This window comes from Giraffa tippelskirchi, chromosome 7 (genome assembly GCF_054371585.1).
Source record: "Giraffa tippelskirchi isolate mGirTip1 chromosome 7, T2T-mGirTip1v1.2.pri, whole genome shotgun sequence".
In the NCBI taxonomy this organism is placed as follows: domain Eukaryota; kingdom Metazoa; phylum Chordata; class Mammalia; order Artiodactyla; family Giraffidae; genus Giraffa; species Giraffa tippelskirchi.
This window is the reverse complement of record NC_137281.1, coordinates 25,299,427-25,325,979: the sequence shown is the minus strand read 5'-3', so window position 1 is coordinate 25,325,979 and position 26,553 is coordinate 25,299,427. Positions and strand designations below refer to the sequence as shown.

The following is a 26,553-nucleotide window of genomic DNA, read 5'->3' as shown; positions in this document are numbered from 1 at the left end:
TAAAGCAGAAATAGATGTTTTTCTGGAACTCTCTTGCTTTTTTGATGATCCAGCGGATATTGGCAATTTGACCTCTGGTTCCTCTGCCTTTTCTAAAACCAGCTTGAACATCTGGAAGTTCACGGTTTACGTATTGCTGAAGCCTGGCTTGGAGAATTTTGAGCATTACTTTACTAGCATGTGAGATGAGTGCAATTGTGCGGTAGTTTGAGCATTCTTTGGCATTGCCTTTCTTTGGGATTGGAATGAAAACTGACCTTTTCCAGTCCTGTGGCCACTGCTGAGTTTTCCAAATTTGCTGGCATATTGAGTGCAGCACTTTCACAGCATCATCTTTCAGGATTTGAAATAGCTCCACTGGAATTCCATCACATCCACTAACTTTGTTCATAGTGATGCTTTCTAAGGCCCACTTGACTTCACATTCCAGGATGTCTGGCTCTAGGTGAGTGATCACACCATCGTGATTATCTGGGTCGTGAAGATGTTGTTAGTACAGTTCTTCTGTGTATTCTTGCCACCTCTTCTTAATATCTTCTGCTTCTGTTAGGTCCATACCTTTTCTGTCCTTTATCGAGCCTATCTTTGCATGAAATGTTCCTTTGGTATCTCCAATTCTCTTGAAGAAATCTCTAGTACTTCCCAATCTGTTGTTTTCCTCTATTTCTTTGCATTGATCACTGAGAAGGCTTTCTCATCTCTCCTTGCTATTCTTTGGAACCCTGCATTCAGATGGGAATATCTTTCCTTTTCTCCTTTGTTTTTCGCTTCTCTTCTCTTCCCAGCTATCTGTAAGGCCTCTTCAGACAGCCATTTTGCTTTTTTGCATTTCTTTTCCATGGGGATGGTCTTGATCCCTGTCTCCTGTACAATGTCACGAACCTCTGTCCATAGTTCATCAGGCACTCTGTCTATCAGATCTAGTCCCTTAAATCTATCTATCAATCTATCTATGTCACTTCTACTGTATACTCATAAGGGATTTGATCTAGGTCATATCTGAATGGACTAGTGGTTTTCCCTACTTTCTTCAATTTAAGTCTGAATTTGGCAATAAGGAGTTTATGATCTGAGCCACAGTCTGCTCCCGGGCTTGTTTTTGCTGACTGTATAGAGCTTCTCCATCTTTGATTGCAAAGAATATCATCAATCTGAGGGTCTAAGACCCAGTGTGGGGTACGCTGTTTACATTAGCTTGCTCATTCATTTCTTCCAAAAGGCAGACAAAGCAGATACAAATTATTATTAGTAGTATAACTTACTAAGCATCAGGAACTCAAAGCTCTGAGAAATCAGGCTTATTGTGAGAGAAAAACCTGCCCAATAGATGATGTTTTATTCCACGCGGGATTCAGAACTTGATTTCATTCCGGTCCGATTCTGGCCCCGCCCCCTGGGGGCAGTCCCGCCCCGCCCCCGACACGCTCCTTTGCTCACGCTCTGGTCCTACAGCCTCGGCTGAGAGCGGCGGCCTGCAGTGCCGGCCGTGGCCGCCAGGAGGCAGCCGCACGGCTCTGGCCCGACCGCTCTGGGCCGCGCTCCTCGCTCGCCCTCGGACTCCGCTCCGGCTGTGAGCGGCCGCCCTGCCCGCGCCCAGCGCCGACCCACCGGGCTCTCCGCGCCGGACCAGCTCCTCGGCTCCCGGGGCAGGACCGAGGCCGCAAGCAGCGCCGCGGGGTGTGGGGCAGACCCAGGAGATGAAATGACAACGTCAACCCTCCAGGTACGTCGGCGCGGCCCAGCTGGCTTACAGAGGCCGAAGAAGGCGCGGCGGGGCCTGCGGGCGGGCGGGCGGCCTCCTCCTAGCCGCGGCCTCGCGCCCCCGCCCAGTCGCCCTATGCCCGTTTCTCTTTTCTCGCGCTCTGAACCGTGGGTCGCTTCGCGTTTAGAATGCCCGCCCCGCTAGACCGGGCCGAGCCCCGAGGTCGCCGTATGTAGCTGACGACCCGGGGCTGCCTTGGGGATCAGCCTCACCCGGGCCTCACAAGCGACGCCCGGGAAGCTCGGGCCCGCGGTCGGGCTGCTGGATCTCCCTCCTTCTCTTCCTTCCTCCCTTCGAACAGACCCCCGTACCTTCCCCGATCTCCAGTTTCCTCTTCTCGGCCTAAGACCCTTCATTCATTCCTTGGATCGCGTCGGGTGGTGCTGGGGTGGCGCCACCTGGATGCATGACTGACCCGTCCTCCAGGTGCTGCCGGCCCTATTGGGCCGAAAAACAGGAACGCGCTCTTCTTGTCTCAGACCTGAGTTTGAATCTCTGTTCTGCCACTCACTAGCATATGACCTTGGGCTCGTTAGCTGATCTTGGAGTCTCAGGTTCCCTGTCAGTGAAAGGGGTAATGCCCTGTAGGGTTGTTGTGATAGTGGCTCTAGATCGAGTGATTCAGGTGAAGCATTCTTAGCACAGTGCCAGCTACATATTAAGTGCTCATTAAGTGGTGACAGGTACAGTGCTTGGGGGAGCTGGGCAAGAGGTCAAGGAAGAAGAGGCATTTGGGTCGGTAGTCAAAGAATGGGGGGATGGCAGATACCAGCAGCTGAGGGAGGGATAGTTACTCCTGGTGGAGAGAAAGAGGGGAACAGAGGCATGGAATACAGTGGATAGTAGGCCAGGAATTTGCTGGTGTCCAGAGCCAAACCTTAACAGCCACCAGTAGAAGCTGTTATCACAGGGGTGGACCAACATGGCTTGCAGATCTCACCTTCCCAGGGCTTGTGAGCTAAGAATGCCTTTTCCTTTTTTTTTTTTTTAAAGGAAACCTTTATTAAGATATAATTCACATGCCATACAATTCACCCATTTAAAGTGTACAGTTCAATGCTTTTAGTATATTCAGAGGCTTCCCTGATAGCTCAGTTGGTAAAGAATCCCCCTGCAATGCAGGAGACCCCAGTTCAATTCCTGGGTCGGGACGATCCACTGGAGAAGGGGTAGGCTACCCACTCCAGTATTCTTGGGCTTCCCTGTGGCTCAGCTGGTAAAGAATCTGCCTGCAATGTGGAAGACCTGGGTTTGATCCCTGGGTTCGGAAGATCCCCTGAAGAAGGGAAAGGCTACCCACTCCAGTATTCTGGCCTGGAGAATTCCATGAACTGTATAGTCCATGGAGTCACAAAGAGTCGGACGTGACTGAGCGACTTTCACAGTATATTCAGAGTTGTGCAGTCATCGCCACAATCGCTTTTAGAACACTTTCATCACTCCAGAAAGAAATGCTGCCTCCTTTAGCAGTCACACTTCTTCAGTCACCAACTGTCTATTTCTCCCGACCCTAGGCAACCACTAATCCATTCTCTGTCGCTAAGCATTTGTCTAATCTGGGCATTTCATATAAATGGAAGTATATATCAATAATATGTGATCCTGTGTGATGGGTTCTTTCATTTTTGGAAAAAAATTTATTTCATTTTTTTTTTTGGCTGTCCTGGGTTTTCCTTGCTGTGTGGGTTTTTCTCTAGTTGCAGACAGCAGGTGCTACTCTCTGGTTGCAGGGCACAGGCTTCTCACTGTGGGGCTTCTGTTGTTGCAGAGCATAGGCTCTAGGGTGCGAGGGCTTCAGTAGTTGTGGCTCCCAGGCTCTAGAGCACTGGCTCAATAGTTGTGGTGCCCATCGCATGTGAGATCTTCCTGGATCAAGGGTCAAACCCCACATCTCCTGCATTGGCAGGCGGATTCCTTAACCACTGAGCAACCAGGGAAGCCCCAGTTTTTACATTTTTAAGTGTCTGGGAAAAGGGATGTTTCATGATATGTGACAGTCATGAAATTGAAATTTCCAGTGTCTGTAAAATTTTATTGGAACCCATCCCTGCTCATTTCGTTTACGTATTGTCTCTGGTTGCCTTGGAGCTACAAAGGCAGAGTTGAGTAGTTGCAACAGAGATTATATGGCAGGAGAGTCTAAAATATTTACATTCTGGTCCTTTATGGAAAGTTTGCCACCTGTTAGCATGTCTTTGTTACCCTTTTCTTTCATCCTTATCCTCTGCCACACCTAGAGATTCCACAGAGCTGATAGTTTTGTCACCTTTCCCTCCTGTTAAGCAAAACTGTTTGACTCTAAATTGCAGCTCAGGCCTCTTGTATGTGAAAAACTATGTATGGTTGCCAGAAACAGTGACTGTGCTCTGAGGTGTGCTGAGGATCTAGAAAGAGGGAGGGGTGGGCCTGCTTTGCCACCTGAGAAGCAGAGCATTCCTAGAGTATCGCTCTGAACCCTCCCTTTCAAAAAAAGACCCAAGCAAAGTATGTAGAGTGGAAAAGTCCAAGGACCTGGGAGTGTGTTCTGGAGATGAGAAGCCACTGGTGACAGGAGCACCCTGTTTCCTGTCTGTCTGAAGGGCGGCCTCATGGAGGACAGTAAACACATGAAGTTTGTGATTAAGCTGATCATCCGGGAAGGTTCAGGGCTCCCAGCCATTATCTGTTTGTAAGGAGTGTAGGGCGCTGAGGCTAGAAAACAGTAGCCTTTCCTCATCTCTTCAAGCTGGTGAGCTTGTGTAACATCAACCTGGCCTGACCTGTCCCAGTCTGTTAGTTCTATAGAACTTTCTGTGTCTGAGACTTCTTACTTTCAGATGAGAAAGGGCTGCACAAAGGCCCTGGGCCCTGCCAAGAGCTAGTCAGGAGGCTTATTGTTCGCTGTGTGGCCAGTGGTTTCTGCCTGCCTGCTGTCTAGTGCTGTCTCAGTTTGAGGAGGATAATTCTGGTAGTTCTTCCCGGCTTGGTGAAACCATGGTTTCTAAAACTGGATGTGTAGGTGTGGGGCAGCTGCCTGAGAGATCCAGCAGGCTTTCAGTTCAGACCAGAGCACAGCCTGAGGGATTTAGGAGGTTCACAAAGACACCCTTGCAGAGTTCTTAGGAGGGCCTGGAAGGTCACTCCCCACCACTGGCAGCACATAGATACCTTTGAAGTAAGCAGGCGCTTTTCTTCCTGGAGGTATCTGTGTATTGAGTCATGTGGCTAAGCATCCCGGAATCAACTTTAGTGAAACTGTCTTCTCTTTTCAGCCTAGAGAAGTGAGTTGGGCTTATACAAAAAAGTAGAGATCCCTTTAAGTCCACATCATAAAACTCTTGGGTTGATGAAGGACTTTCCTAGCTGGCTGGGTCCTTTCTGGCCCACAAGAGCAAGGGCAGTTTCTGGCCTCCATGCTGAACAGTGCAGCCATCAGTTGGTTTTGCTGTTTCCCCTGTTGCAGGCTCTCTGTCCAGCTCTATTTCTCTTTCCCCTGAAATGGCGAAATAGAAAGTGAACTCTCCTTTTGAGCCCTATCCTGAGATACTTGATTAGGCTTCCACTTGACTGAGAAGGCAGTTGCTTTTAACTGTATGAGTGTATTGTGAAGCGGGACAGTTGTCTTTTAAAGCTTCCTTTCAAGGCCCTTCTAGTTGATGTTGGTCAAGTAGGCCAACATAAAGGTCTACAGCTGATGGATTCCCAGGCCTGGCAATATCTCTTATCAGTGTACTCCTGCTGCTCTGAACCCAGGGGCTTTCTGGATCTCGTGGGAAGCACTGGGTTGTGTGTTTTGCCTTTCCAGAAAGCCATTGATCTGGTGACAAAAGCCACAGAAGAGGATAAAGCCAAGAATTACGAGGAGGCGCTCCGGCTCTACCAGCATGCCGTGGAGTACTTCCTGCACGCTATCAAATGTGAGTCCCCCACAGGGTCCTCCCTGGCTTCAGAGCCCCGGCGAGAGGAGGGCGGGCACATGGGGCTCACAGGGGTCCCTCCGTGGTTCCCCTTCTGCAGATGAAGCACACAGCGACAAGGCCAAGGAGAGCATTCGAGCCAAGTGCATGCAGTACCTGGACCGGGCGGAGAAGCTGAAGGATTACTTACGAAACAAAGAGAAGCATGGCAAGAGGCCAGTCAAAGAGAATCAAAGCGAGAGTAAGGGGTGAGTATGGAGGAGGGGAGGACCGGCGGGGGTCAGGGTCCATTTCCTCTGTCGCCGTCATCTTGGCGCCATCCTTTGGGGAATTCTATTAGTAATAGAGATGATGCCTGCAGCTGCCTTCACTGAGCTCTTTACAGGAAACATACATCCGTTGTCTCACTAGATCTGTGTGGAAAAGCTGTGGGCAGGGTGGGGAGTCAGCCCTGGACTCCGCAGCCAGACTGTCAGGATCCAGCCTGGCTCTGCCACTTCCTAGTTGTGTGACCCTGGACAAGCGCCATGACCCTGCTGGGCCTGCAGGTTCCTCATGTGTAGGAGGAGGAAGGTAGTGGGACTTCCCTCCAAATGTTGCCCTAAGGAGCAAATGAGATGATGCGCGAAAAGCCTGGAGAAGAGAGCTTGGCACGCAGTAAGGATCAAATAAGTGCCAGCTGTGTTATCAGAGGCTCTCATCTTCATGCGATGGGCAGCAGCAGGCTCAGAGAGGTTCAGGGATGGCCACGGTCATGGAGCTGTTACTTGATGGAGTCTGGACCCAGACCTGTGGCCTCTGTTTTGGACTCTAAAGCCAGCATTCCCTCCACAGCCTGTCACCTCACATCTGTGGTTTGAGCACAAAGGCCAGTGATATCCTGGAGGTGAAGGGAGGGTGCCCAGCCCAGAGGTGGTGGAGTAGGAGAGAGAAAGGTGATGTGTCAGCTCTGCCCCCGACCCCCGAGTGGGGAAGCTCTGCTCCTGGGTTGAGAGGACCCGCCCAGGGGTCTGAAGGAGTTCTAAGGATGACACGTGACTTGTGTCCGGATCAGGCTTGGCCCTGGAGGCACAGCCACATACTGTCCTGCTGTGAGTCCCTGTGATAAGCCAGGAGCAGCTCCCAGTGCTTGCCTGGCTGCTCTTGAAGTCCAGCCAGAGCACAGGGCCCTCACTGGCCTTCTTGAGAGCACACACGTCTCAGTTCTCGGCCCTTCATGAAGAAGCAAGGGTGGGTGAGGCGAGTGTTTCCTGGAGGATCCAGAGGGGATTGCTGACGATGTGCAGCCCCGACAACCTTGGGGTGCCTTGTCTGTGGACCTCTCAACCACTGTCGAGCAGGGAAAGTGTCTGCTTAGCACCATGCTGGCCGCCAGAGCCTGGCCTCCCTCTCTGATCCTCCTCTCACTCCAGCCTGTCGTCTTCTGTCTCCTTTCCCAGCAGCGATAGTGACAGTGAAGGGGATAATCCAGAGAAAAAGAAATTGCAAGAGCAGCTGATGGGTAAGCAGCTTGCGGCCCGTGGTGGTGGAAGGGGGGTGTGGCAGGGACCTCCAGATGGGTCGGGCTCCAGGTCGAAGGCTCTGTCTTGGTCCTGCAGGTGCCGTCGTGATGGAGAAGCCCAACATCCGGTGGAGTGATGTGGCTGGGCTGGAGGGAGCCAAAGAGGCCCTCAAAGAAGCTGTCATTTTGCCAATTAAATTCCCGCACTTGTTCACAGGTAAGAGTTAAGCGACTTTAGGCCCCAGTGCACAAAAGTCAGGCCTCTGAGGGCACCAGCTCAAGGCCACTGTGATGCAGGCATCCAAGGGGTAGGTAGCAACTCGGCACCCTTCGCCCCTAGCAGGCGAGGGCCTGGCCCTCCCGAGTGCTCTCCATCGAGGGAGGGTCCAGGGCTGGCTCACCACGGTCACTTACTCCTTTGCTTCTCTCCGTGTCAGAGACACTTTTGTGACTAGAACTTTGAATGATTCCAGTGGTAGGCAGGGTCAGGAACCAACGCCAGCCAGCGTCACTTTGCCAGGTCCTGGGGGTCAGGAGCCAGGGCTGGGACCAAGTTCTTGGCAGGTGATTTAGTTGCCTTGCCTCCTTTGCTCCTACAGCAAAGTTGTCTTGTAGAGCTTTTTATTCCCAGCCGTATTTACCATGACTCTGGCCCCTCTGCTTTTTTCTCTCCCTTTCCCCTGTCAGGAAGAAGCTCACTCGAGTTCATTCTTTCTCATAGGCAAGCGCACCCCTTGGCGGGGGATATTGCTCTTTGGACCGCCCGGCACAGGGAAATCCTACCTGGCCAAAGCAGTGGCAACGGAGGCCAACAACTCCACCTTCTTCTCTGTGTCCTCCTCAGACTTGATGTCTAAGTGGCTGGGGGAGAGCGAGAAGTGAGTCCACCGCCAGGCTCCGCTCCCACAGCAGCTGCAGTGACTGCTCATGGTCCGGCTTCCCTGCCTGTGGACTCGCCTCCCAGAGGCGCCGCTGTGGACGGCAGGGAGGAGGGACCGGGAGAGGGGTATCTTGCTAGCTTGTCAGGTGGGATGCTGTCCTGACAGCCAGCCGAGACTGGACGGTCACTTGGGAGCCATGAGTCCACATGAGGGGAAGGAAAGGCACTCACAGTAACTGGGTTTCAGCTCAGGGGCCTCTGTTGGGGACTCGATACAGTTAACTTATTCCCCACACTGGCTCCCATTTTGCAGATGAGGAGACTGAGGCTGAGAGGAAGGGAAGGGACTTGTCCTTATCCAGAGCTAATGAACGGGGCTGCCAGGATTCGAGACTGATGCTGAGGCTTGCTCTTCCTCCCAGTGCAGGGCTGCCCAAGGACTTGTTACCACTGTTTTTTCTGTCAACTCAGCCTCTCTGAGGGGAGGGCGAGAGGAGGGTGGCGCCGGGCACCCGGGCTGGGCCAGTATCCCACCCGTGTCTCCCCTCACAGGCTAGTCAAGAACCTGTTCGAGCTGGCCCGGCAGCACAAGCCCTCCATCATCTTCATCGACGAGGTGGATTCACTCTGCGGATCCCGCAACGAGAATGAGAGCGAGGCTGCCCGCAGGATCAAAACAGAGTTCCTAGTCCAGATGCAAGGTGTGTGCCAGTCCCGGGTCCCCTCCCCGTTCCTTGCCCCACCTGAAGCCAGCCCCGGGCTTTGGTATTTAGCTGTGGCTGAATCTGACTGCCCTTACGGTGGAGGGACTAGCAGAGAAGCAGTTCTTAGCTCCCTCTCATTGAGGCCTTGGCTGGCCGCCTCTCCACCCTTCCTGAGGTGGGCAGGGCTGTGGGGCTTGTACCCTAGTAAGGCTTGCCAGGGCCCTGCTGGGGGTGTCAGGGGACAGCCCCAGTTCAGGACACAGAGCTCCTGAGGTCCTCCCCCCACCTCCCACCCCCGACCCCGGTCCTGACTGAGCCTGGCGGTGCTGAGTTGGCATCTGTTTCCCTTTGTCCACAGGGGTGGGGAACAACAATGATGGGACTCTGGTGCTAGGTGCCACAAACATCCCGTGGGTGTTGGACTCGGCCATTAGAAGGAGGTGAGTCTTCCCTGGAGGAGCCCAGGGCCAAGGTCTGCCTCCAGCCGTGGTCAGCCTGCAGCTGGCAGCAGGCATGTAGCTGGACCCTGTTTCTCTGGTGGCTTCTCCAAGTCTGCAGAGCCCTTAGTGAGGCTGGCTTCTGGAGGGCCCCCGAGCCCTCCGTTGAGACCATCCCACCTTCTGCTTTCAAGTCCTGCCGTGTGCTTGGCTCTCTAGGTTTGAAAAGCGAATTTATATCCCATTGCCAGAGGAGGCTGCCCGCGCCCAGATGTTCCGATTGCATCTGGGGAGCACTCCTCACAACCTCACGGACGCCAACATCCACGAGCTGGCCCGGAAGACGGAAGGCTACTCGGGCGCAGACATCAGCGTCATTGTGCGGGACTCCCTCATGCAGCCCGTGAGGAAAGTGCAGTCAGCGACACACTTCAAAAAGGTGAGCAGGCCCACAAGGAGCTGCTTAGAAAGTGTCACAGGAAAGGGCATGTTGGCTCTCTGGCTGCTTGGGTGACGACGCATCTTGGGAGCCGAGGTTAAGTGCGTGGTGGGTTCTTGGCCTTCAGGGGCCAGGGCTGTACCTGCTCCCACCACCCCTGCAGTGCTGGCTTGAGGGCGACCACCTCAAATCGGGTGATGCCAGAGGACAGGGCGCCGTGACCACCACCCCCGCCACCTGTGTCAGCCCTGTGCTGATGCGTGTGGTGGACCCTGCTGTGTGTCTGAAAGCGAGGGGCACAAAATGGCACACCACGAAGAGGAACTGCGTTCACGCGGTAGATGTCTGTCAGGGTCACCGAGGGCACTGCTGGCTCTGCTCTGGGTGTTGGAGAGACACCTGTTACCACAGCAGACAGAAACCCTTACAGGAGCCTTGTTTCTAGTGGGGGAGACAGACAGCAAAGACTCCTTTCTTAGAGGGTGATGGGGGAAACAGAGCAAGGGAGGGAGACCTGGTGTTCTGAGATTTGGAGGGGGTGTGGGTAGGTTGCATTCTTACTGGATGGGCATCCTGGGTGAACTGAGTCAGGAGTTGAAGGACGTAAGCGTTGAGCCCTGGAGATACTTGGGGAAATGTTGCCAATAGAGCAGGCAGCCTTCGGTTGGAAAAACACTTTTGACATCACTGCGTTCATGGTGAGATTTGATGGAGTTGATGAGGAAAGGGAGCTTTCTAGGCCTTTGGGTCACAGATTGCGGGTCTGGAGAACAACAGCTGGAACAGCATGCTGATCGCAAACCTCTGAAATCGGATTTGGAGCCACTCAGACTCCCAGAGCCCAAGAGTTTGAAGGAGCCCATCACTCAGATCAGACTGCTGATCTAGGAACCCAGGCCTTCGTCCATATCACACTGTCACCTTCTCCTCAGGGTTCAGAAACCCGAGGTATCCCACTCCTTCCCCAGATGCCAAGGGGCAGCCCCTCCAGCCAGTCAGGCTCCTGTTTGGTTTCAGGTCTGTGGCCCTTCCCGCACCAACCCTAGCATTATGATCGATGACCTTCTGACCCCGTGCTCACCAGGGGACCCAGGGGCCATGGAGATGACTTGGATGGACGTCCCTGGTGACAAACTCCTAGAGCCTGTGGTTTGCATGGTAAGTGGCTGGGAGAGAGGACTACAGAGAGCGCAGGAACCTGAGGGTTTGGGTCCAAGAATAAAATCTGCTCCTCCCCTTCCATGTTCTGGGCTGTTGTGGCTCCTCCTAGACAGAATGGTCTTTGGGGCTCTGAGGAGCTGGTGCTCCTTATACCAGACTTAGTGGGGACCCAGGATGGAGGCCATAGTGTTAGAATTGTATCTCCTTCAACAGGAAGAGTAAAGGCCAGGTGAGGACTGCTTCTTTGGTACCTTTGGGGTTGGCCTCCTTACCCAGAAAGAACCATTAACTGTCTTCAGCACTGTTGATTTGGTGCAGTTGCACAGGCAGCCACTCAGTTGCCTCTCTTTATCTCAGCCTTGCCAGTAGTCTTGCCTGTCCTGTGAGGCGGTGTCAGGCAAGATCCCTGGGCCTGGTGTGGTAGGCGTGCACTTACAAAGAGCTTCTCACAGGAGTTAAGAGATAACAGGAACTTAAGATTCCCTCAACCGGAAGTAGGCTGGCTGTCTAAAAGTATGGGTTGCCCCAGGAGGCCTTCGGGCAGAAGCCAGGCAGTGGGGGTTCTGCATTTGGGACTTGGGGGTGACCTCAGAGGCAGGGCTCTTCCCACCCCTCTTCCCACACTGGACTGCGTGGGGCTGAGACTAAGCTGGACTTGGAGCCCAGCCCCCCTCACCTGCCTGCATTTCTCTTTGCAGTCGGACATGCTCCGGTCTTTGGCCACCACTCGGCCCACTGTGAATGCAGAAGACCTCCTGAAAGTGAAGAAATTCTCAGAGGACTTTGGACAGGAGAGTTAAAAGCTTCTTCACTTGCCTGATGGTGAAGGTGGGAGGTTGATTGGGGTCGATCCACGGTACTCCCCGGGTCAGTGGCCACACAGAGCTCCAGGGCTCGTCCCAAGGCCGCTGCAGCATCCCCCTGCTGACCGGCCGTCAGTGGGGGAGCAGGAAGGAAGGGCCTCCCCGCCGTGGAGTCGCAGAAGCACATTCGGTACCTGGGGGTTACTGGCTCTTCCTGCTTCCTGCTCCGCTTCCTCCTTCTCTTCTGGATGCTCACCATCTCCTTGTCCTGCCCCCCTCCCGTGTTTTTTTTTTAAACCATTCTTTGTTCCCCTAAATTAATGCTGCTTGGATTTTTGACTTGTTTATAAATTTAAAACCTGCCCGAGGCGTCAGGGAGTGGGAGCGGCCCCCGGCCTTGGGGTTGGTGCCGCAGCCCTTCAAAACGGCTGCCCAGCGCCGCCCGCTGCCCCTCCCTTCCAGATCCAAGTATTGCTACGCGTGAACAGAATGGCTGTTGCCCGGGGTCCTCAGCCCAGACTCTGCCTGTAAGGGCTACAAGTAGAGCCAAGCCATTCGCTCCCTCCGGGCCCTGTGTCCTCCCTGCAGGAGGAGAGGATGGTTTTTGTGAGCACAAAGCTGTGTAGATCAGACTGAGGGAAAGCAGTCAGGCAGGCGTCACTGCTGCCTTTTTTTTAATCCCTCTGAATGTGAGAACACTGAGCCCAGCCACTGCCCCGGGTCCCCGTCCTGGAAGCGGGCTAATAAACCCTTTTCATTTCTTGAGCCACCTGAGAGTGATCTCATCTTTGACTCCTGTCTGGGGCTCCTTGAAGGCCACACTTGCTTCCCCTAGAAAGACCCTCTGGTCTCTGCTCTCTTCTCTTCAGTGGAGCTGCAAGTAAACAGGAATGTCACCAGCGGCTGCAGTTCCAGGCCTGTTCTCCCATCGCATTCACGAGACCTTTCTTCCCCTAAGGCCTTGGAAGTGGTGGGTGTGTTTCAGGGACCTGGGCAGTTCTTGTTCAACCTCCAGATGAGAGGCTGCAGGCTGAGAGGCCTGTGGTCTAGACGCGGCCTGCGGTTGTGCTTTGCTTTGGTCTGCTGCCAACATTTAAAAGTCAAGAGCTGACAAAAATTGAGATATCTGGCTTCTGAAGCAGGTTAGGGAAACACTGGCCCTGTGTCCAGGATCTGCCTTCTTCATCAGGGGACTGCCCTCTGGCTCACCCTCCCCACCTGGACTGCCTCACTCCTTGGCATTTCCTGTCCAGCCCCGGTGGCCCCTTGAGTTTGTGATTCCTGGTAGTGAGGCAGCCACGGCTCCAGAGCGGGTAGCAGGCCTGGGAGTACTGTCTGAGGGGCAGCAGGAGCAGCCTGGCATCCGGTTGCTGTAGCTCTCTTCCCCCTCCCAAACTTAGTGTCAGTCCTCAGTATCTTCAACCAGAATGGCCCACGACTGATGAGACGTGGTTGCCTCTTGATGTTGTTAGCATTGCACCGTGGTGTTTCTTTGATCTGGGTAGGGGTGTCTGCTGAATTGAGCCAGCTTTTGCTTGGTTCCTTGAAGGCTTCGGCACAGTGCTCCTCTCCAGTGCAGTGGGTCAGCCCCGCTCTCGTTACCTGGAGCATCAGCAGGCCTGACCTCCAGATGGTGCTGTGCGGGGTCAGGGGAGCTGTGTCACTTGCTGGAGAGTTTCCACATCATGTTCCTGATTAGTTAGTTATGGACCCTCAGCCACCAGTTACCATTTGAAAATACCATTCGAAAACTAACTACTGGCCACCCCTTCCCTGTACTGCTTCATTTTAGTCAGTTGTGTTTCCTTACCTTTATTTAAATCGGAAGGCCCTTGCCTTTTTTTTTTTTTCAACCTGCTTCCTTCTTGCCACTGCTTGAACACATTGGCAAGTCACAGGGGTTAGCAGAAACTGGAGGGCTGCTGGGGTTCATCTTCACAGTTCTCATCACAGCTGCCCTGCCTTCCACTTCTCTCTCTACCCTGAGTGACAGGGCAAACACATGTCTTGTTCACTGCTGAGCGTGGCACAGTGGTGATGCTCAACATGGCTAGTAAGTGCAGAGGAACTTCCTTCCCTAAGCGCTTACTCTGAAATTCACTTTCTCCCTACCTGGGGATTCCGTTCTAAACCCTCTGCCTACATTGATTTACACTGTAGAAGTTGACTTATAAAACTTTTATTAGCTCAAGGTGCTGAATCATGTGTACGGTTTTGCAGCTGATCTATCTCTCCAAGGTGGAAGAGAGTTTCTTCCTCGTAAAAGCAAGGATTTGTTGTCTTTGGGTTGTACTGTCTTGGGTTAATTGATCAAATCCATCCTTGTTTATTACAACCATAAATCTCATCTATTGTCAGCAACAGAATCTAAGGCTTTCCCTGAGGTCCACATTGAGCAGTCATTTACTTTTGGGCCTTAAGTCAGGAAGCATCCAGGAGATACTACCAATCTGTATAACAAAGGCATGATTAAGGACTATTAATCTCAGGGCTTGTAAGGAACCTTCAGAATGTTTTAATGCCATCCTGCAAGGGAAAGGAGGCTCACTGAATCCTAAGTTTCCTAAGGAGCCATGTTTTCAGTATAAATGAGAGCTTACTACAGATTCCACGAGGGCTGAGTCTGTCCTCACCTCAGGGCAGTGCTAGGCCCTGTTCCTCCCTGAAGTGTGATGGACACAAAGCCAGACTTGGCTGGCTTGCTTGGCCTCACACACCCCCAGACTTGGCTGTTTAGAGAAAGCACATGGGGAGAGTGGATCTTTCCTGGGTCATTTCATTAACTACTGTTTAAGATTCATTTTCTCTATAAACAGCTTACTGGACTTCTTACTATACCTGTACTTGGATTTTGGAGGACTTCAGTAAGAGTACCTGCATGGCAAAACTCAACATAAAAATGAGTTCCTTCACCTCTTGACAAAGCTCTGACAGAATCTTAAAGCTAAAACCATGGTCGCCATGACACAGGTTTATTTTTTCAGAGTAAGTGTGGTTATGAGGAAGCAGAAGTTCTGCTTTCTGTTCTTGCCCTGATTGTGACAGAAAGAGGCTCATTGCTCCTTCTCAACTACAGGCAGTCCCCACTTGTTGAAACCACTTTGCACTGCTTCACTTTTATGAAAGACCTACATTAGTACCTGTTTTCACTAATGGAAAGAAACTTGAAGAGGACTTTCACTTTTAAAAAAAAAGGCAAAAGCTAAAACAGCATTCAGCTTCTGTTTTGCAGCAAGCTCTTACAGAAGCAGCGAGCACTCAGAGCAGCCAGAGTGGCACCACCAAGCTCGTTTCCCAGGAGCTACACTCAGCATCAAGCCACCATCGCTTTGAACTGTGTCTGTGAGCATCTGTGCTGTATCCCGATTTATTTTGTGCATCTGTTAGCATGAAGTGTCCTAAGGTAACTGCTTCTTCCATGTATGCTATTTCAGCTTAGGAAAGGCTTCATCAGAATGTTCTTTCAGATCATGGGGAAACCTGTATCACCCCCTTCCCAGTCCTGCTCCATGGCCTCCACCCAAAGAACGAACCATATACCAGCTACCTAAGAGATCTCAGCAGAAAAATCTTCCCCAAGCCTGTTAAAGGTGGAAAGCAAAAGCCCGAAAACTAAACTGTATCTGAACCTTGAAAAATGTATGACTACTCAGTTACGTTAATACTGTCATTGAACTGGGGATATTCTGTCCCGTGTTTTACTTCCACAGGCAGACTGGTATCCAAAAGAAACAGAGACTATGCAAGTAACACACACAGACCCTTTGTAACATAAGAAATTGGTGAAGACAATCAACCACATCCTTAATCTGCATTTTAAACACAGATTTCAGATGTTCGGGGGTTACATCATTATCTAATCTTGGCTTGGGAATAGAAGGCTACACTCTTCTCAAATCACGTCTACTGAGAGTGGCTATTTATTTGCATCCCTCACCTCCCATCTCTATACAAAATTGCCAGGAAATGTCCACTCCTTTAGGGGAGATATTTTTCTTCTCAAGTTGAAGGCAATATATTGTCCATAGCTCATTTCAGGGTACACATTTTTAGCATCTTCCTCCAACCCAGTTCGGCAGCTTTGGCAGTCTGTTGTTTTCTGTCAAAGCAGAGCCAGCACCAAGTCCATCAAGGAAGATGTGCCCAGCTCAAAGCAGGGGTGTGTGCGTCTTGGTTAGTCATTCACCTCCATCCAGTGGATGTTTGTAAATGTCTTGCTGTCCATTTTGTCAATGAACAGACAGCCCTGCAAGTGGTCCATCTCGTGCTGGATGATGCGGGCTGCCCACCCACTTGCCTGCCACACCACCTGCTCTCCTCTAGGGTCCAACCCTGCAAAGGAAGGTACAGCCTGGGTGAGGACATGCTGGAACTGCTCAACCTACTGAGACTTTCCCCGCCCCTGGCTGGGTTTACAAGAGGCAACATCGGAAGAGAATGCAGAGGGCAGCCCCTCTCCATCCTAAAAACAAAGTCTGAACTTTGACTCTACCAAGTATTCAACCAGGTTCCCAACCCTGACAGGTGGGTTGCTAGGCTCACTATGGGGCTAAAATGAGAAATCATCTTCCAAAGTGGCTTGCTCAAGAAGAACCACCATCCCAACCCTTCAGCAAAGAATCACATTCTGCAGAATATCCTGTGGTACGACAGACAGGTACTGGCTTATCACCCTGAGCTAGGCAAAGCTGGGTTCCACTCCTCCCAAGCCACCACGACAGATCTAATAGCAGGAAAGGTGTGTGTGTGTGTGAGAGAGAGAGAAAACAGAGGGTGAGCGACAGGGCAGAGGACGGGGTGAGAGTTCACAGCGACAGGGCAGAGGACGGGATGAGAGTTCACAGCGACAGGGCAGAGGACGGGGTGAGAGTTCACAGCGACAGGGCAGAGGACGGGGTGAGAGTTCACAGCGACAGGGCAGAGGACGGGATGAGAGTTCACAGCGACAGGGCAGAGGACGGGGTGAGAGTTCACAGCGACAGGGCAGAGGACGGGGTGAGAGTTCACAGCGACAGGGCAGAGGACGGGGTGAGAGTTCACAGCGACAGGGCAGAGGACGGGATGAGAGTTCACAGCGACAGGGCAGAGGACGGGGTGAGAGTTCACAGCGACAGGGCAGAGGACGGGGTGAGAGTTCACAGTGGAACCAGGCCACCCTTCCAGTCCCCACCCCTGTGCCCCAGTTGAGCTGGCTCTGCTCTCACAGGCACCTCCTGTCCCCCCCGCCCAAATCAGTCCTGAATTTCGTCCACTCTAGGGTCTGCTCTTTGTTCATGTCGGTAGGCTCCTCAGATCAGCCATCATCATGTTTACACTTTAACTCCAACTTGGCCTAAACTGTTTCGTGGGATCCGAGCCCGCCGCCTACACAGGTTGAAGGGAAGCACACAGGCACCCAGTCGCCGCCCCAGGGACCCCACCTCTCCGCACCTGAGATCTGCACCGCCTGGAAGCGGGGCACGCAAGCAAGGAAGCCGGCGACGCTCTCGCAGCCCTCGGGGAAGGTGACAAGGCGGCTGTCCAGCACCCGCAGGCTGGGGTTAACGAACACGCGCAGGGGGAAGGGCTCCATCTGACGGGCCTCGCGCACACGCGGCGCGCAAGCGCCGAAGAGCGCCTCGGGGAACTCCAGCGCCAGTACCTGCAGCGGCACCCCGAGTTGCGGCGCGCTCAAGCCCACGCAGTGCCGGCGCCGCATCACTTGCACTAGCCGCTCCACCAGCCGCTGCAGCTCGGGTCCCGCCAGCTGCGCCGGCTCTACCGGGGCCGCCACGGCCCGCAGCGCCGGATCCCCGACCTGGCACACGCGCGGGTACGGCGGCTCCGGCGTTCCCTGCACCAGACGCCGCACGTAGCGCCAGTAAGAGCGCCGGCGCGCCGCCCCCTCGAGGCCATCCCGGGCGGGAGTAGAGCTGTAGGCCCGGGCGCCGCCGGCCGCTACCCGCTCTCCGCACAGCAGGGCCGACCCCACGCAGCGCGGCACCTGTAGCCACCGCAGCAGCAGCCCAGCCCCCAGGTGACCCATGGCGCGTGGAGCAGACCCGCCCGCCCGGACGCGTCCCTCACCGGCGCCTGTAGCCGAGGCTCCGCCGCCAGGGACACCGGAAAGGGAAGTTTCCGTGCACCTTCCGGGAGCGCCAGCGTCGCTTCCCGTACGCAGCCTTCTTCTCCCCAGAGGCTTTCAGCCTTTTTAAGTCCCGTTTCTGATAGTTTAACCAAGCATTTACAAGAATAACCAAGAGGTTCACTATTTTTGTAAGTTTAATTGGAATATGGTTGCTTTACAGTATTGGGGGTTCTCTCTTGAATTACGCCTTTTGCAGCCTCTCCCACGCGCGGCAACACCCGTTCCCACTGAGGTTGCGTAACCTTCCCCGCGCCCGCGCCCGGGTACCCGCCACACCGTTCTAGGGGGCAGGCAGCGCCGGTCAGATGCCCGCACTAGGCTCGTCGGGCTGCGGGGGTCCCGCGGACTCCACCTCCTCCTGCCCCGCGTCAGGGAGAGCCCGGGTGACGGGCTCGGAGCTCGGCGCCTCGGGGGGCAGTGCTGGCGCTGGAGCCGGGAGCTCGGGGACTAGCTCCTTGTCCAGACAGAACACCGGCTCTCTCTTGGGCAGGATAAAGGCCAGAGGCTCCTGGACGACGCTGACGTTCACGTGCCCCAGGTTTCCGTACTTGGAGAGCTGAGTGGGTGGAATGCCTGACCCAGAAGGTAAAGAACGTAAGTGAAAAAAGCGTTTAATAAGTTTAAATATTGATGTATCACAAGGGAAAAAAACCCAAAACACATTGAGAGTAACGAACAGTTACCACATTTCAGTACAGTAAAAGTCACCTTTGTGATAGGGGACAGGGAGCTGTGCCGTAAAGCCAGACTGTGAAGGTAATCGGAACAGTGCAGGGCGGATGGAGAGACAGTGCCAGGAGAGCCTGGGCAGGCACCGGCTTCCCCGGACAGGGCCAAGGAGAAGCTGGGGGAGCCAAGAGCAGCCACTCTGCTTGTGGGACCACTGCCCACTGCCCTCCCGCATGCCCTTCACCGCACAGAGACAGTGGACAAAGGGATACGAAGACAAATTACAAAAAATACTTCATGAACACCGTCTATAAACATTTCATGGCAATGGAATCATACATTGTGGTTTTTTGTGATTGGCTTATTTCACTTAGCCAGATATAAACATAATGAATGATTCTATTGATAAGAAATGGAGAAGGAAACGGCAACCCACTCCAGTATTCTTGCCTGGAGAATCCCATGGACAGAGGAGCGTGGTGGGCTACAGTCCATGGGGTTGCAACGAGTCGTACACGACTGAAGCGACCTAGCATGCATGCATTGATAAGAAATGTCCAGAAAGGGAGAATCTACTGCAACAGAAAGTAGGTTAGTAGTTGCCAGGGGCTAAGGGTGGGATTGGGGAATGACCACAAATGAACACCAGGGATCTTTGGGGTGATGGAAATGTTCTAAAATTAGAGGGTAGCAATGGTTGCACACCTCTGTACATTTTTACTAAAAACTTTTGAATTTTAAAAATAGGTGAATTACTTAGTATGTGAATTATGTCAATAAAATAGTTTTTAAAATCTTTTCTTCTCCTTTCTCTTACCTAAGGTCTGTGCTATCTGAGCTGGAGGAAAAAGGACTTGGAGACAGCGATTTAAATAAGGAACAAGGTCTTCCAGGAAGATAGTGCAGAACTGGACAAAGAGCTCTTGCTCCCCACTGCTGAAGGCAGCCTCTTCCGCACGATGGAAGGCCAGGATTACTTTAGTTACCTAGGAGAAAAGGGCACCACCAACTACCTGTTAATCTATCCCCATCAGCAGTGACAAAGATGTGCAGCCCTCAAGTTTTCTGCAAGAACAGTCCTTCCAAAGAGTAAGTCATTAACTTGTTTAAATTCACAATTGTGATCAGTCTTCACAATTCTGTCACTTCAATGATGTATTTCTTACCCAACTAGTTTTATTATTGGAGCAGTTTCCAATTCCAGTGCAGGAACATCATGAAATATACAGAATACATCATTTTTGGCTCCCGTGGGAGATGGACTAGAACTCTGGTGGATCCAGGAAAATACCAGCAATACCATAAAAGGTTTTACTGAGTAAGGCCTCTGAAGTTTCAGAATGCTAGAACCACTAGAAAATTGTAGAGGAGGAGGAAAACAGAGCTAGAAAAGAACATACGTTATTTCCACATACAAAGAACATTCATTATTTCCACATATAAATAACAGAGCATGCCTAGCTAACGTTACAGACAGGTGTCACAGTGACAGGTTTAACAACAGACTCTGGGAAATTGCCTGGTGGTTCAGTGGTTAGGATTCTGAGCTTTCAGTGCTGAGAGCCTAGGTTCAATCCCTGGTCACAAGCTGCAATGTACCACCAAACAAACAAGTAAATAACAAAGAGCCTCTGGTGCTAGATGTTCTGGGCTCTAGCTCCAGCTGTGCACTCAATGCTTCTGTGGCCTCTTAAGTGATTACTTAAGTACCCCGTGCCCTGTGTCTGAGAGTTCGCTCATCTATAAAGCAGAGCCAGCAAAAGGACCTAACCTCATAGAGTTGTGAGGATAAAGGCTGAATATGTATAAAGTATGATGAACTATCGGAGAAGGCAATGGCACCCCACTCCAGTACTCTTGCCTGGAAAATCCCATGGATGGAGGAGCCTCGTAGGCCACAGTCCATGGGGTTGCTAAGAGTCAGACTCGACTGAGCGACTTCACTTTCACTTTTCTCTTTCATGCACTGGAGAAGGAAATGGCAACCCACTCCAGTATTCTTGCCTGGAGAATCCCAGGGACGGCGGAGCCCGGTGGGCTGCCGTCTACGGGGTCGCACAGAGTCGGACACGACTGAAGTGACTTAGCAACAGCAACAGCAATGATGAACTATGTGACATAAGGTAAGCTCTAGATGGATATTAGCTAATTACTATTATCTGAATTTCACTGACCCTAAAAAGCTTCATTGCTCATGCTTTCTTGCTGTTTCTTACAGGATATCAACAGAAAGACTTGATGCAAGCACGTCACAACTGCCACCTGATTGACAGGGACTATAAGATGTCATTAATTATAAGAAGCACCTCAACATCTCAAGATTTAATGTTTAAAAATGTGCACCATACTCAGATGTTAGTAGGATCAGTAGTGTTACTTATATTAGGCAGAATTCTAAGATGGCTCTTGTGATCCCCACCTCTTGGTACCCACTCCCTTGTGTTTTCTCCTCCTCGAGTGCAGGCAGAACCAATAGGATATGGCAAAGGTGAAGGATTCTGCAGTTTTCATTAACATCCCAAATCGGCTGACTGTGAATTAATGAAAAAGGAAGTCATCCTGGGAGGGCCTGACTTAATTAGATGAGCTTCTTAAAAAGAGGGTTGAGGAAGAGACTCAGGCAGGAGAAATGCTCTCCCATTGGCCCTGAAGAATCAAAAGCTGTGAACTGCTCATGGAGTGGGGTGGTCTCTAGGAGTTAAGGGCCTCAGTACTACAACTGTAAGGAACAGGAATCCACTGTGAATGAACCTGAAAGGAGGGGATCCCGAGCCCCGGATGAGTCCACAGTCGGGCCAACACCTCGATTGAAACCTTGTGAGCAGAAGGTCAACCCGGTTATACTGTGCCTGGACTTCTGACCCACAGAAACTGAGACATGATAAATATGTGTTGTTTTAAGCTGCTATGTTTGTGTGATTTTGTCATGCAGCAACAGAAAGCCAATACATCAAAGAAAAATTACTACAGGTGAGCCACTTCATGAAGGAGGACTAACTAGACCTTTTCAACTACAAAAACCTCTAAAACCACACTAAACCTAAGTCAATAGGCACCCCGTCACATGGACTGGTGTATTACAAAAGTCTGGCTGCCTGTTACTAAAGGAGTCCCCTTCCCCCCCGCCCCAAAAAAGGAGGCCCCAGTAGAGAGCCAACAGTCTGAGCTCACCTTGTCAAGGGCGTCCTCCAGGGCCCTGGTCACATCCTGCGCCAGGGCCACGGGGCAGCAGAGGCGCAGATCATTGAAGGCGACCAGAATGTTGTTGAGGAAGCAGGCAAGGGGCGGGAAGTCTAAGAGCACCATGGGGGGCTGCAGGGTCCCCGGCTGAGTGACTGGAGCAGCAGCCGGCAGGGTACTGCTGCCCAGGACAGCTGGAGTCGAGATGAGGGTGTAAGAGTTCATTTCATCCTGGAACTTCTCGACGGCCTCCTGAATTGCTTTCTGGAAAGTGCTGATAGCCACCTGCTGGAAAACAGGCGCCAACTGACCCCGGAAATCAGCCCCTACTCGACTGAAGGACAGCCCAAAGTACATGCACTGGCCCAGCAGAGAGTCCAGACGGCTGCCAATCCCTCGGTTAAGGTCGGTCGCCAGCACCTGCAGGAACTGTGAGACTTTCTGCAGCACCCAGCCGTGGAATATGGCACTCTCGTTCACCATGTGCTCACCCATGGCAGGAGGCAGCAGAGGGTCCTCGTCTGAGAATATGGCACGGTACTGGGTGATTATATCGAACAGATGGACACGGCAGGCCTCGATGGTTTTTGTGATGTGGAAATAGGGATCATCATTAGGGATGGCCGTCAGGATGGAACGGAGCCAAGCATCTCGGGCCTGAAGAAACTTGACCCTCAGTTCAGCCTCGGTGAAGACATCCATTTGCCGTAGAAAACCAATGACACGGAGGCAGGCAGGGAGCTGGATGTTGGTCCTCAGTTGCTGGATCAGCTGGCTCAGCATCAGCTGCATGGACTGGCGCACTTCGTTCACAATGCCCTGACAATATGGAGTGAGTCAGTACGCTGGGCAAGACACTCCCCAGAACCCATTCCACTAGCCCTGAATATTGCCAACCAACATTCCCACTGCTGTCCTGACATAGGAGATAGACCTAAAAATGATGCATCCAGGCTCACCAACAAAGATTTGGTTCACTGTGGCCTACAGGCCCTGTCTGGTTCTGGCCTCATCTGTGTCCTAATGCTCTCCTCTTGCTCACTGCAGACCAGACCAGCCAGAATGGCTGTCTTTTTTACTTCTAAACACTCCAACTTCTCTCCTTAGCCTGCTATACTTGGTTGGACACTTTCTGGTTTGGTCTCTCCCCACATCTTCATTGGCTGGTTTCTCATCATCTGGGTCTCAGCTTAAATGTTACTTCTCCAGAAAAGCCTTTCCTGACCACTCTTCCTGGAGCAACCCACCTAGTCTCCTACCCTGCTCCCTGGTATATTTCACTATCTGAAAGAATATTATTTATTTGCCAGTTAACAGCTTATAGTCACAAGAGCCACAGTCTTTGTTCACACTGCATCCCCAGCACCTAGATCACTGCCTGGCACATGGTTAATATTTATCAGCTGACTGAATAATGAATGTATGTTTTATGATCAAGCCTGCCTGCCTTGCAGTAACTGATGTAAAACATGCAAGGAGTTTCCCTAAGGTTGCCGCCTAAAGGGTCAGTGATGACCACAGAATTACTGACCATAAGAACATCAGTTTGAGTCTTCTCTGGGTAAGTTGGCTACCTGGATGACAGGGATGGAGGAGTATTTCCTTTCTAGTCGGCGTACATAGGCTGCCAGCTCCAGGGCCTCTTCATAATAGCTGTTCCGGACACAGGTGTCCATGAGCTGAGGGATCTCCAGTATTTCCAGGATTTCCGTGTGCCGGTTTAGAGTCAGGGTGTTCATCCGGCGATTGGAACTGATCTCCTCAGCCTCTTTCACAAAATTCCTAGTAACAGTCAGGAGAACATTTGGTGGTTCACTGCTCTGCATCCAGTTACCAAGCACTTACTATGAACTCACACCAGGCTAGATGATTAATCTGATTTAATCTTCACACCAAACTCATCAGGTACTTTTATCCCAGAGATTTTAAGCAACTTGTGTAAGATCACACAACTAGTAAGTGATTTAAAAAAAAAAGATTTGAATCCAGATATGCCACTTAACAAGCCATGGCAAGGTACTTAGTGTCTCTGAACTGTTTCTTCATTGGTAAAATAGTACTATGACCCACCTCATAAGGATGTGAGAATTAAATGAGCTGATGGGTATAAACCATTTAACACAGAATCTGATATGGAGTAAATGTTCCTTTAATAGCAGCTGTTCTTATTTGTGTGATGCCCCAAGTAGCTTTGATCTACAACCTAACCCCCAAGTTCCCTCAGCCTCTTAATCTCCTCTGCTATTGTTGAAACTTAGTTCCTGCTACAGTCTCCCTTTCTTCTCTGTAACTGCAGAGGCCTGCTTTGTGAAGCCCCCTCTCTATTCTAGAGGACCAGAAGAACATGAAAGCTATTCTCAAATACTGAAAGGCTCTAAATAAAACACTTTCTCATGAAAGGCTGGAAAACAGAATTAGGGATGAGATGGAGAGAGGCAGAATATGGTTCAAAAAGGAAGTTTGGTGGGGTTTTTTTTTTTTTTTTTTTTTGAGGATTATTACTGCTCCCAAATGGGATTTCCTTGTCAGTCTCCTGTCAATGAAAGTTTTGGATCAGATGATCTCTGATCCAAGCTATCGTATATACGTGTGTGTTGTGTTTATGTGTGATGTATGTTTACGTAAATATGCACATATATTAACCTGACAGTTGTAGGGTGTTAATTATGATATGTCAGACCCAGTGGTGTTTTGTATGCATTCCATTTAGTGCTCACAACAGCCCGGTAAGAGGGACGTGCTGCAGCAATTCTGAGTTCAAAACATTCTGGGACGGTCTCAACTTCCTTATACACAAAATGGGAATGGCGTACCTACCTCGAAGGCTGCTGTGATGCTTAAAAGGATTAATAAAATGCTCCGAGGAGAAGCTGGCATATAGTAAGCGCTAAGTGTTAAGTATTTCTATCATCATAAAGACAGCTATTGTAGTTACTAAAAGCCCCTCTAGCGCCGGGATCGCCGCACCTGCAGCTCTGTTGGAAGCTGGGCAAGCGGTCGAGCAGGCGGCCGAGCGACTCCTCTACATCCCCAAAGAGGCGGTGGATGCGCTCGGTGCACTCGGCACCGCGGATGAAGGTCTTGTAGTTGGCGAAGGCCAAGTCGCGCGTCTGCTGCAGCAGCTGCGCTCGCTCCTCCGCCAGGCGTTCGGGCTCCCGCCGCAGCCGCTCCAATCCTGAGCCACTCAACTCCCTGAGATAGCGTCCCACATCAGGCCGCTCCCGCCACTGGGCCTCCGGAAAGCGGTCCCGGAACAGCGACGCCAGGAGCCCTTCATCCTCCACCTCCCCGAGAGCAGCCGCGGTGGCTGTCGTCGTGGCCGAGGCCGTAGTTGAAGATGGAATCGTCGCCGTCGCCGCCATCTTTTCGGCAACAGCGTCACTTCCTCTCCCGTCCAGGGAGGGCGCTGACTTTCTAATCTAGAACTGGAAGCAGCTGGGGCTCACTTCCGGTCTCTATGGTTTCTCGTCAGGCCGGCTTTCTTTTCCCGAGAGTCCTCCAGATTACGGGGCGCTAGCGTGGGGAACGATTAGAAGCAGCTAGAGAGGCCGGCTTTGAGGTTGCCAAGGAGCGGCCGCCGGCTGGGCTTCCGTTTCCGCTAACTGAGGCACGAGGATCCGGCGTTCTAACCCAGCGGGAAAATGCGGCCGCTGACTGAAGAGGAGACCCGAGTAATGTTTGAGAAGATAGCAAAATAGTAAGAGCGCTGGAGCAAAAGAGGGGGTGTGTGGATGGCGGGGACGGGCGTGGGTGGGGCGGGGTCGCGGTGCGTGGACGAGTCCGAGCACGGTCTCCAGCCCCCATTTTGCTCTCAGCATCGGGGAGAATCTTCAGCTGCTGATCGACAGGCCCGACGGCACCTACTGTTTCAGGCTGCACAACGACCGGGTGTACTACGTGAGGTGAGGCGGCGCGGGGCCAGGTGGGCAGCGTAGAGCGGGTGCGGCCCTGGGTCCCACTGTACTCCCTCACCTCCTGCTTCCCTAACTCTTCAGTGAGAAGATTTTGAAGTTGGCCGCCAATATCTCCGGTGACAAGCTGGTGTCGTTGGGGACGTGCTTCGGAAAATTCACTAAGACCCATAAGTTTCGGTTGCATATCACGGCTCTGGATTACCTAGCACCCTATGCCAAGGTTTGTTGGGGTGGTTTCAGCTCGCCACTAGGAATGGAGGCAGTCTAGGCTGAGGGCCACATCAGAACGCAGAATTAGGCACATCTGCTATGCAACGGAGTCCTTGACCGTACTTAGGGTCAGTGTCAGCACCTGAAGCTGTACTTCTGCTACCTGGGCTTGGTTGGGGCTGGGGGGTAGGAGCTAACCCTGTGGGGCTGGGTAGTGGTCCTTATCTCCAGCAAAAATTGAAAAGCCTATGCAGACGCAGCTCCAGACCGAAAAGCAAATAGGTGGCTATGAAGAGGAACACAGTGGGATACAGAAAAAGAGCTGTTAAACTTTTAGCCCACGGGAGAAATTGAAGAGTTGAGGAAAGAATCTCTTGGTAGTTCTCTTCATGACGTGAACGGTTTAAGGGAAACAGGCCTCTTTCCTTGAAAATTCATGTTACAAAATAAGTGATGTGTAGAAATAACAATCACTATGTTTTGTACCTGTAACTGACATAGTATTGTAGGTCACGGTATTTCAGTTTTGAGGCCACAGAGTCGGGCACGACTGAGCAACTGAACATACACATGCACGCACATAATTCAATGTAAAAGTAAAAAAGCTTAGTTCATAAGAAAAAAAAAGAATAAATTAACCACAGACGTAGTAGCTAGCTAATCTACAAGGGTGTAACTGTTAGCATTTTTATGTCTTTTGGGTTTAATTCTGTTTCTTCTAGTATAAAGTGTGGATAAAACCTGGAGCAGAGCAGTCCTTCCTGTATGGGAACCATGTGCTGAAATCTGGACTTGGGCGAATCACTGAAAACACTTCTCAGTACCAGGGAGTCGTGGTGTACTCCATGGCAGATGTCCCTCTGGTGAGTA

At 51.8% G+C, this 26,553-nt stretch overlaps 3 protein-coding genes across 16 annotated transcripts in view; 2 read left to right on the top strand and 1 right to left on the bottom strand.

Moving 5' to 3' along the window:
• Nucleotides 1-1,554: 1,554 nt before the first annotated feature.
• Nucleotides 1,555-15,480, top strand: VPS4A (vacuolar protein sorting 4 homolog A). 4 transcript variants are annotated; one of them, XM_081512723.1, is made up of 12 exons: nucleotides 1,555-1,723; nucleotides 5,547-5,658; nucleotides 5,759-5,906; nucleotides 7,101-7,159; nucleotides 7,257-7,376; nucleotides 7,881-8,037; nucleotides 8,592-8,740; nucleotides 9,102-9,183; nucleotides 9,400-9,619; nucleotides 10,637-10,777; nucleotides 11,479-11,608; nucleotides 14,400-15,480. In XM_081512723.1, exons 1-11 carry the CDS (start codon nucleotides 1,703-1,705, stop codon nucleotides 11,578-11,580), a joined length of 1,311 nt encoding a protein of 436 aa, XP_081368849.1. In that variant the 5' UTR covers nucleotides 1,555-1,702; the 3' UTR covers nucleotides 11,581-11,608; nucleotides 14,400-15,480. The 4 variants fall into 4 exon arrangements, with proteins under 4 accessions (XP_081368849.1, XP_081368847.1, XP_081368848.1 ...); XM_081512721.1 differs by having other exon boundaries at nucleotides 7,098-7,159; XM_081512722.1 differs by lacking the exon at nucleotides 14,400-15,480 and having other exon boundaries at nucleotides 11,479-12,348.
• On the bottom strand, nucleotides 15,481-24,947 carry COG8 (component of oligomeric golgi complex 8). 6 transcript variants are annotated; one of them, XM_081512696.1, is made up of 6 exons: nucleotides 24,527-24,947; nucleotides 23,134-23,341; nucleotides 21,551-22,378; nucleotides 19,197-19,365; nucleotides 18,110-18,283; nucleotides 15,481-15,915 (listed from the first exon to the last, which is right to left on the bottom strand). In XM_081512696.1, exons 1-6 carry the CDS (start codon nucleotides 24,919-24,921, stop codon nucleotides 15,758-15,760), a joined length of 1,932 nt encoding a protein of 643 aa, XP_081368822.1. In that variant the 5' UTR covers nucleotides 24,922-24,947; the 3' UTR covers nucleotides 15,481-15,757. The 6 variants fall into 6 exon arrangements, with proteins under 6 accessions (XP_081368822.1, XP_081368825.1, XP_081368826.1 ...); XM_081512699.1 differs by lacking the exon at nucleotides 18,110-18,283; XM_081512697.1 differs by lacking the exon at nucleotides 15,481-15,915 and having other exon boundaries at nucleotides 17,827-18,316; nucleotides 19,191-19,365.
• Nucleotides 17,714-26,553, top strand: part of NIP7 (nucleolar pre-rRNA processing protein NIP7) — a 38,828-nt gene continuing 29,988 nt past the window's right edge. For 4 of the 6 annotated variants that reach the window (XM_081512731.1, XM_081512733.1, XM_081512728.1 and 1 more), the window contains exons 1-7: nucleotides 17,714-17,838; nucleotides 18,201-18,304; nucleotides 19,202-19,468; nucleotides 24,270-25,256; nucleotides 25,375-25,461; nucleotides 25,555-25,693; nucleotides 26,406-26,546. In XM_081512731.1, coding sequence (XP_081368857.1) covers nucleotides 25,201-25,256; nucleotides 25,375-25,461; nucleotides 25,555-25,693; nucleotides 26,406-26,546 — 423 coding nt within the window. In that variant the 5' untranslated portion in view covers nucleotides 17,714-17,838; nucleotides 18,201-18,304; nucleotides 19,202-19,468; nucleotides 24,270-25,200. The remainder of the gene's footprint in view (nucleotides 17,839-18,200; nucleotides 18,305-19,201; nucleotides 19,469-24,269; nucleotides 25,257-25,374; nucleotides 25,462-25,554; nucleotides 25,694-26,405; nucleotides 26,547-26,553) is intronic. The other 2 variants (XM_081512727.1, XM_081512729.1) reach the window with 1 other exon arrangement.

Coding starts and splice junctions, on each gene's coding strand:
- VPS4A (XM_081512721.1), top strand. CDS start 1,703: ATGACAACGTCAACCCTCCAG. Junction 5,659..5,758: donor CTTCCTGCACGCTATCAAAT/GTGAGTCCCCCA, acceptor CCCCTTCTGCAG/ATGAAGCACACAGCGACAAG. Junction 10,778..11,478: donor TAGAGCCTGTGGTTTGCATG/GTAAGTGGCTGG, acceptor TTCTCTTTGCAG/TCGGACATGCTCCGGTCTTT.
- COG8 (XM_081512696.1), bottom strand. CDS start 24,921: ATGGCGGCGACGGCGACGATTCCATCTTCAACTACGGCCTCGGCCACG. Junction 18,284..19,196: donor TCAGATAGCACAGACCTTAG/GTAAGAGAAAGG, acceptor CTTCTGGGTCAG/GCATTCCACCCACTCAGCTC. Junction 15,916..18,109: donor ACTGCCCCCCGAGGCGCCGA/GCTCCGAGCCCG, acceptor CTTCCTTTGCAG/GGTTGGACCCTAGAGGAGAG.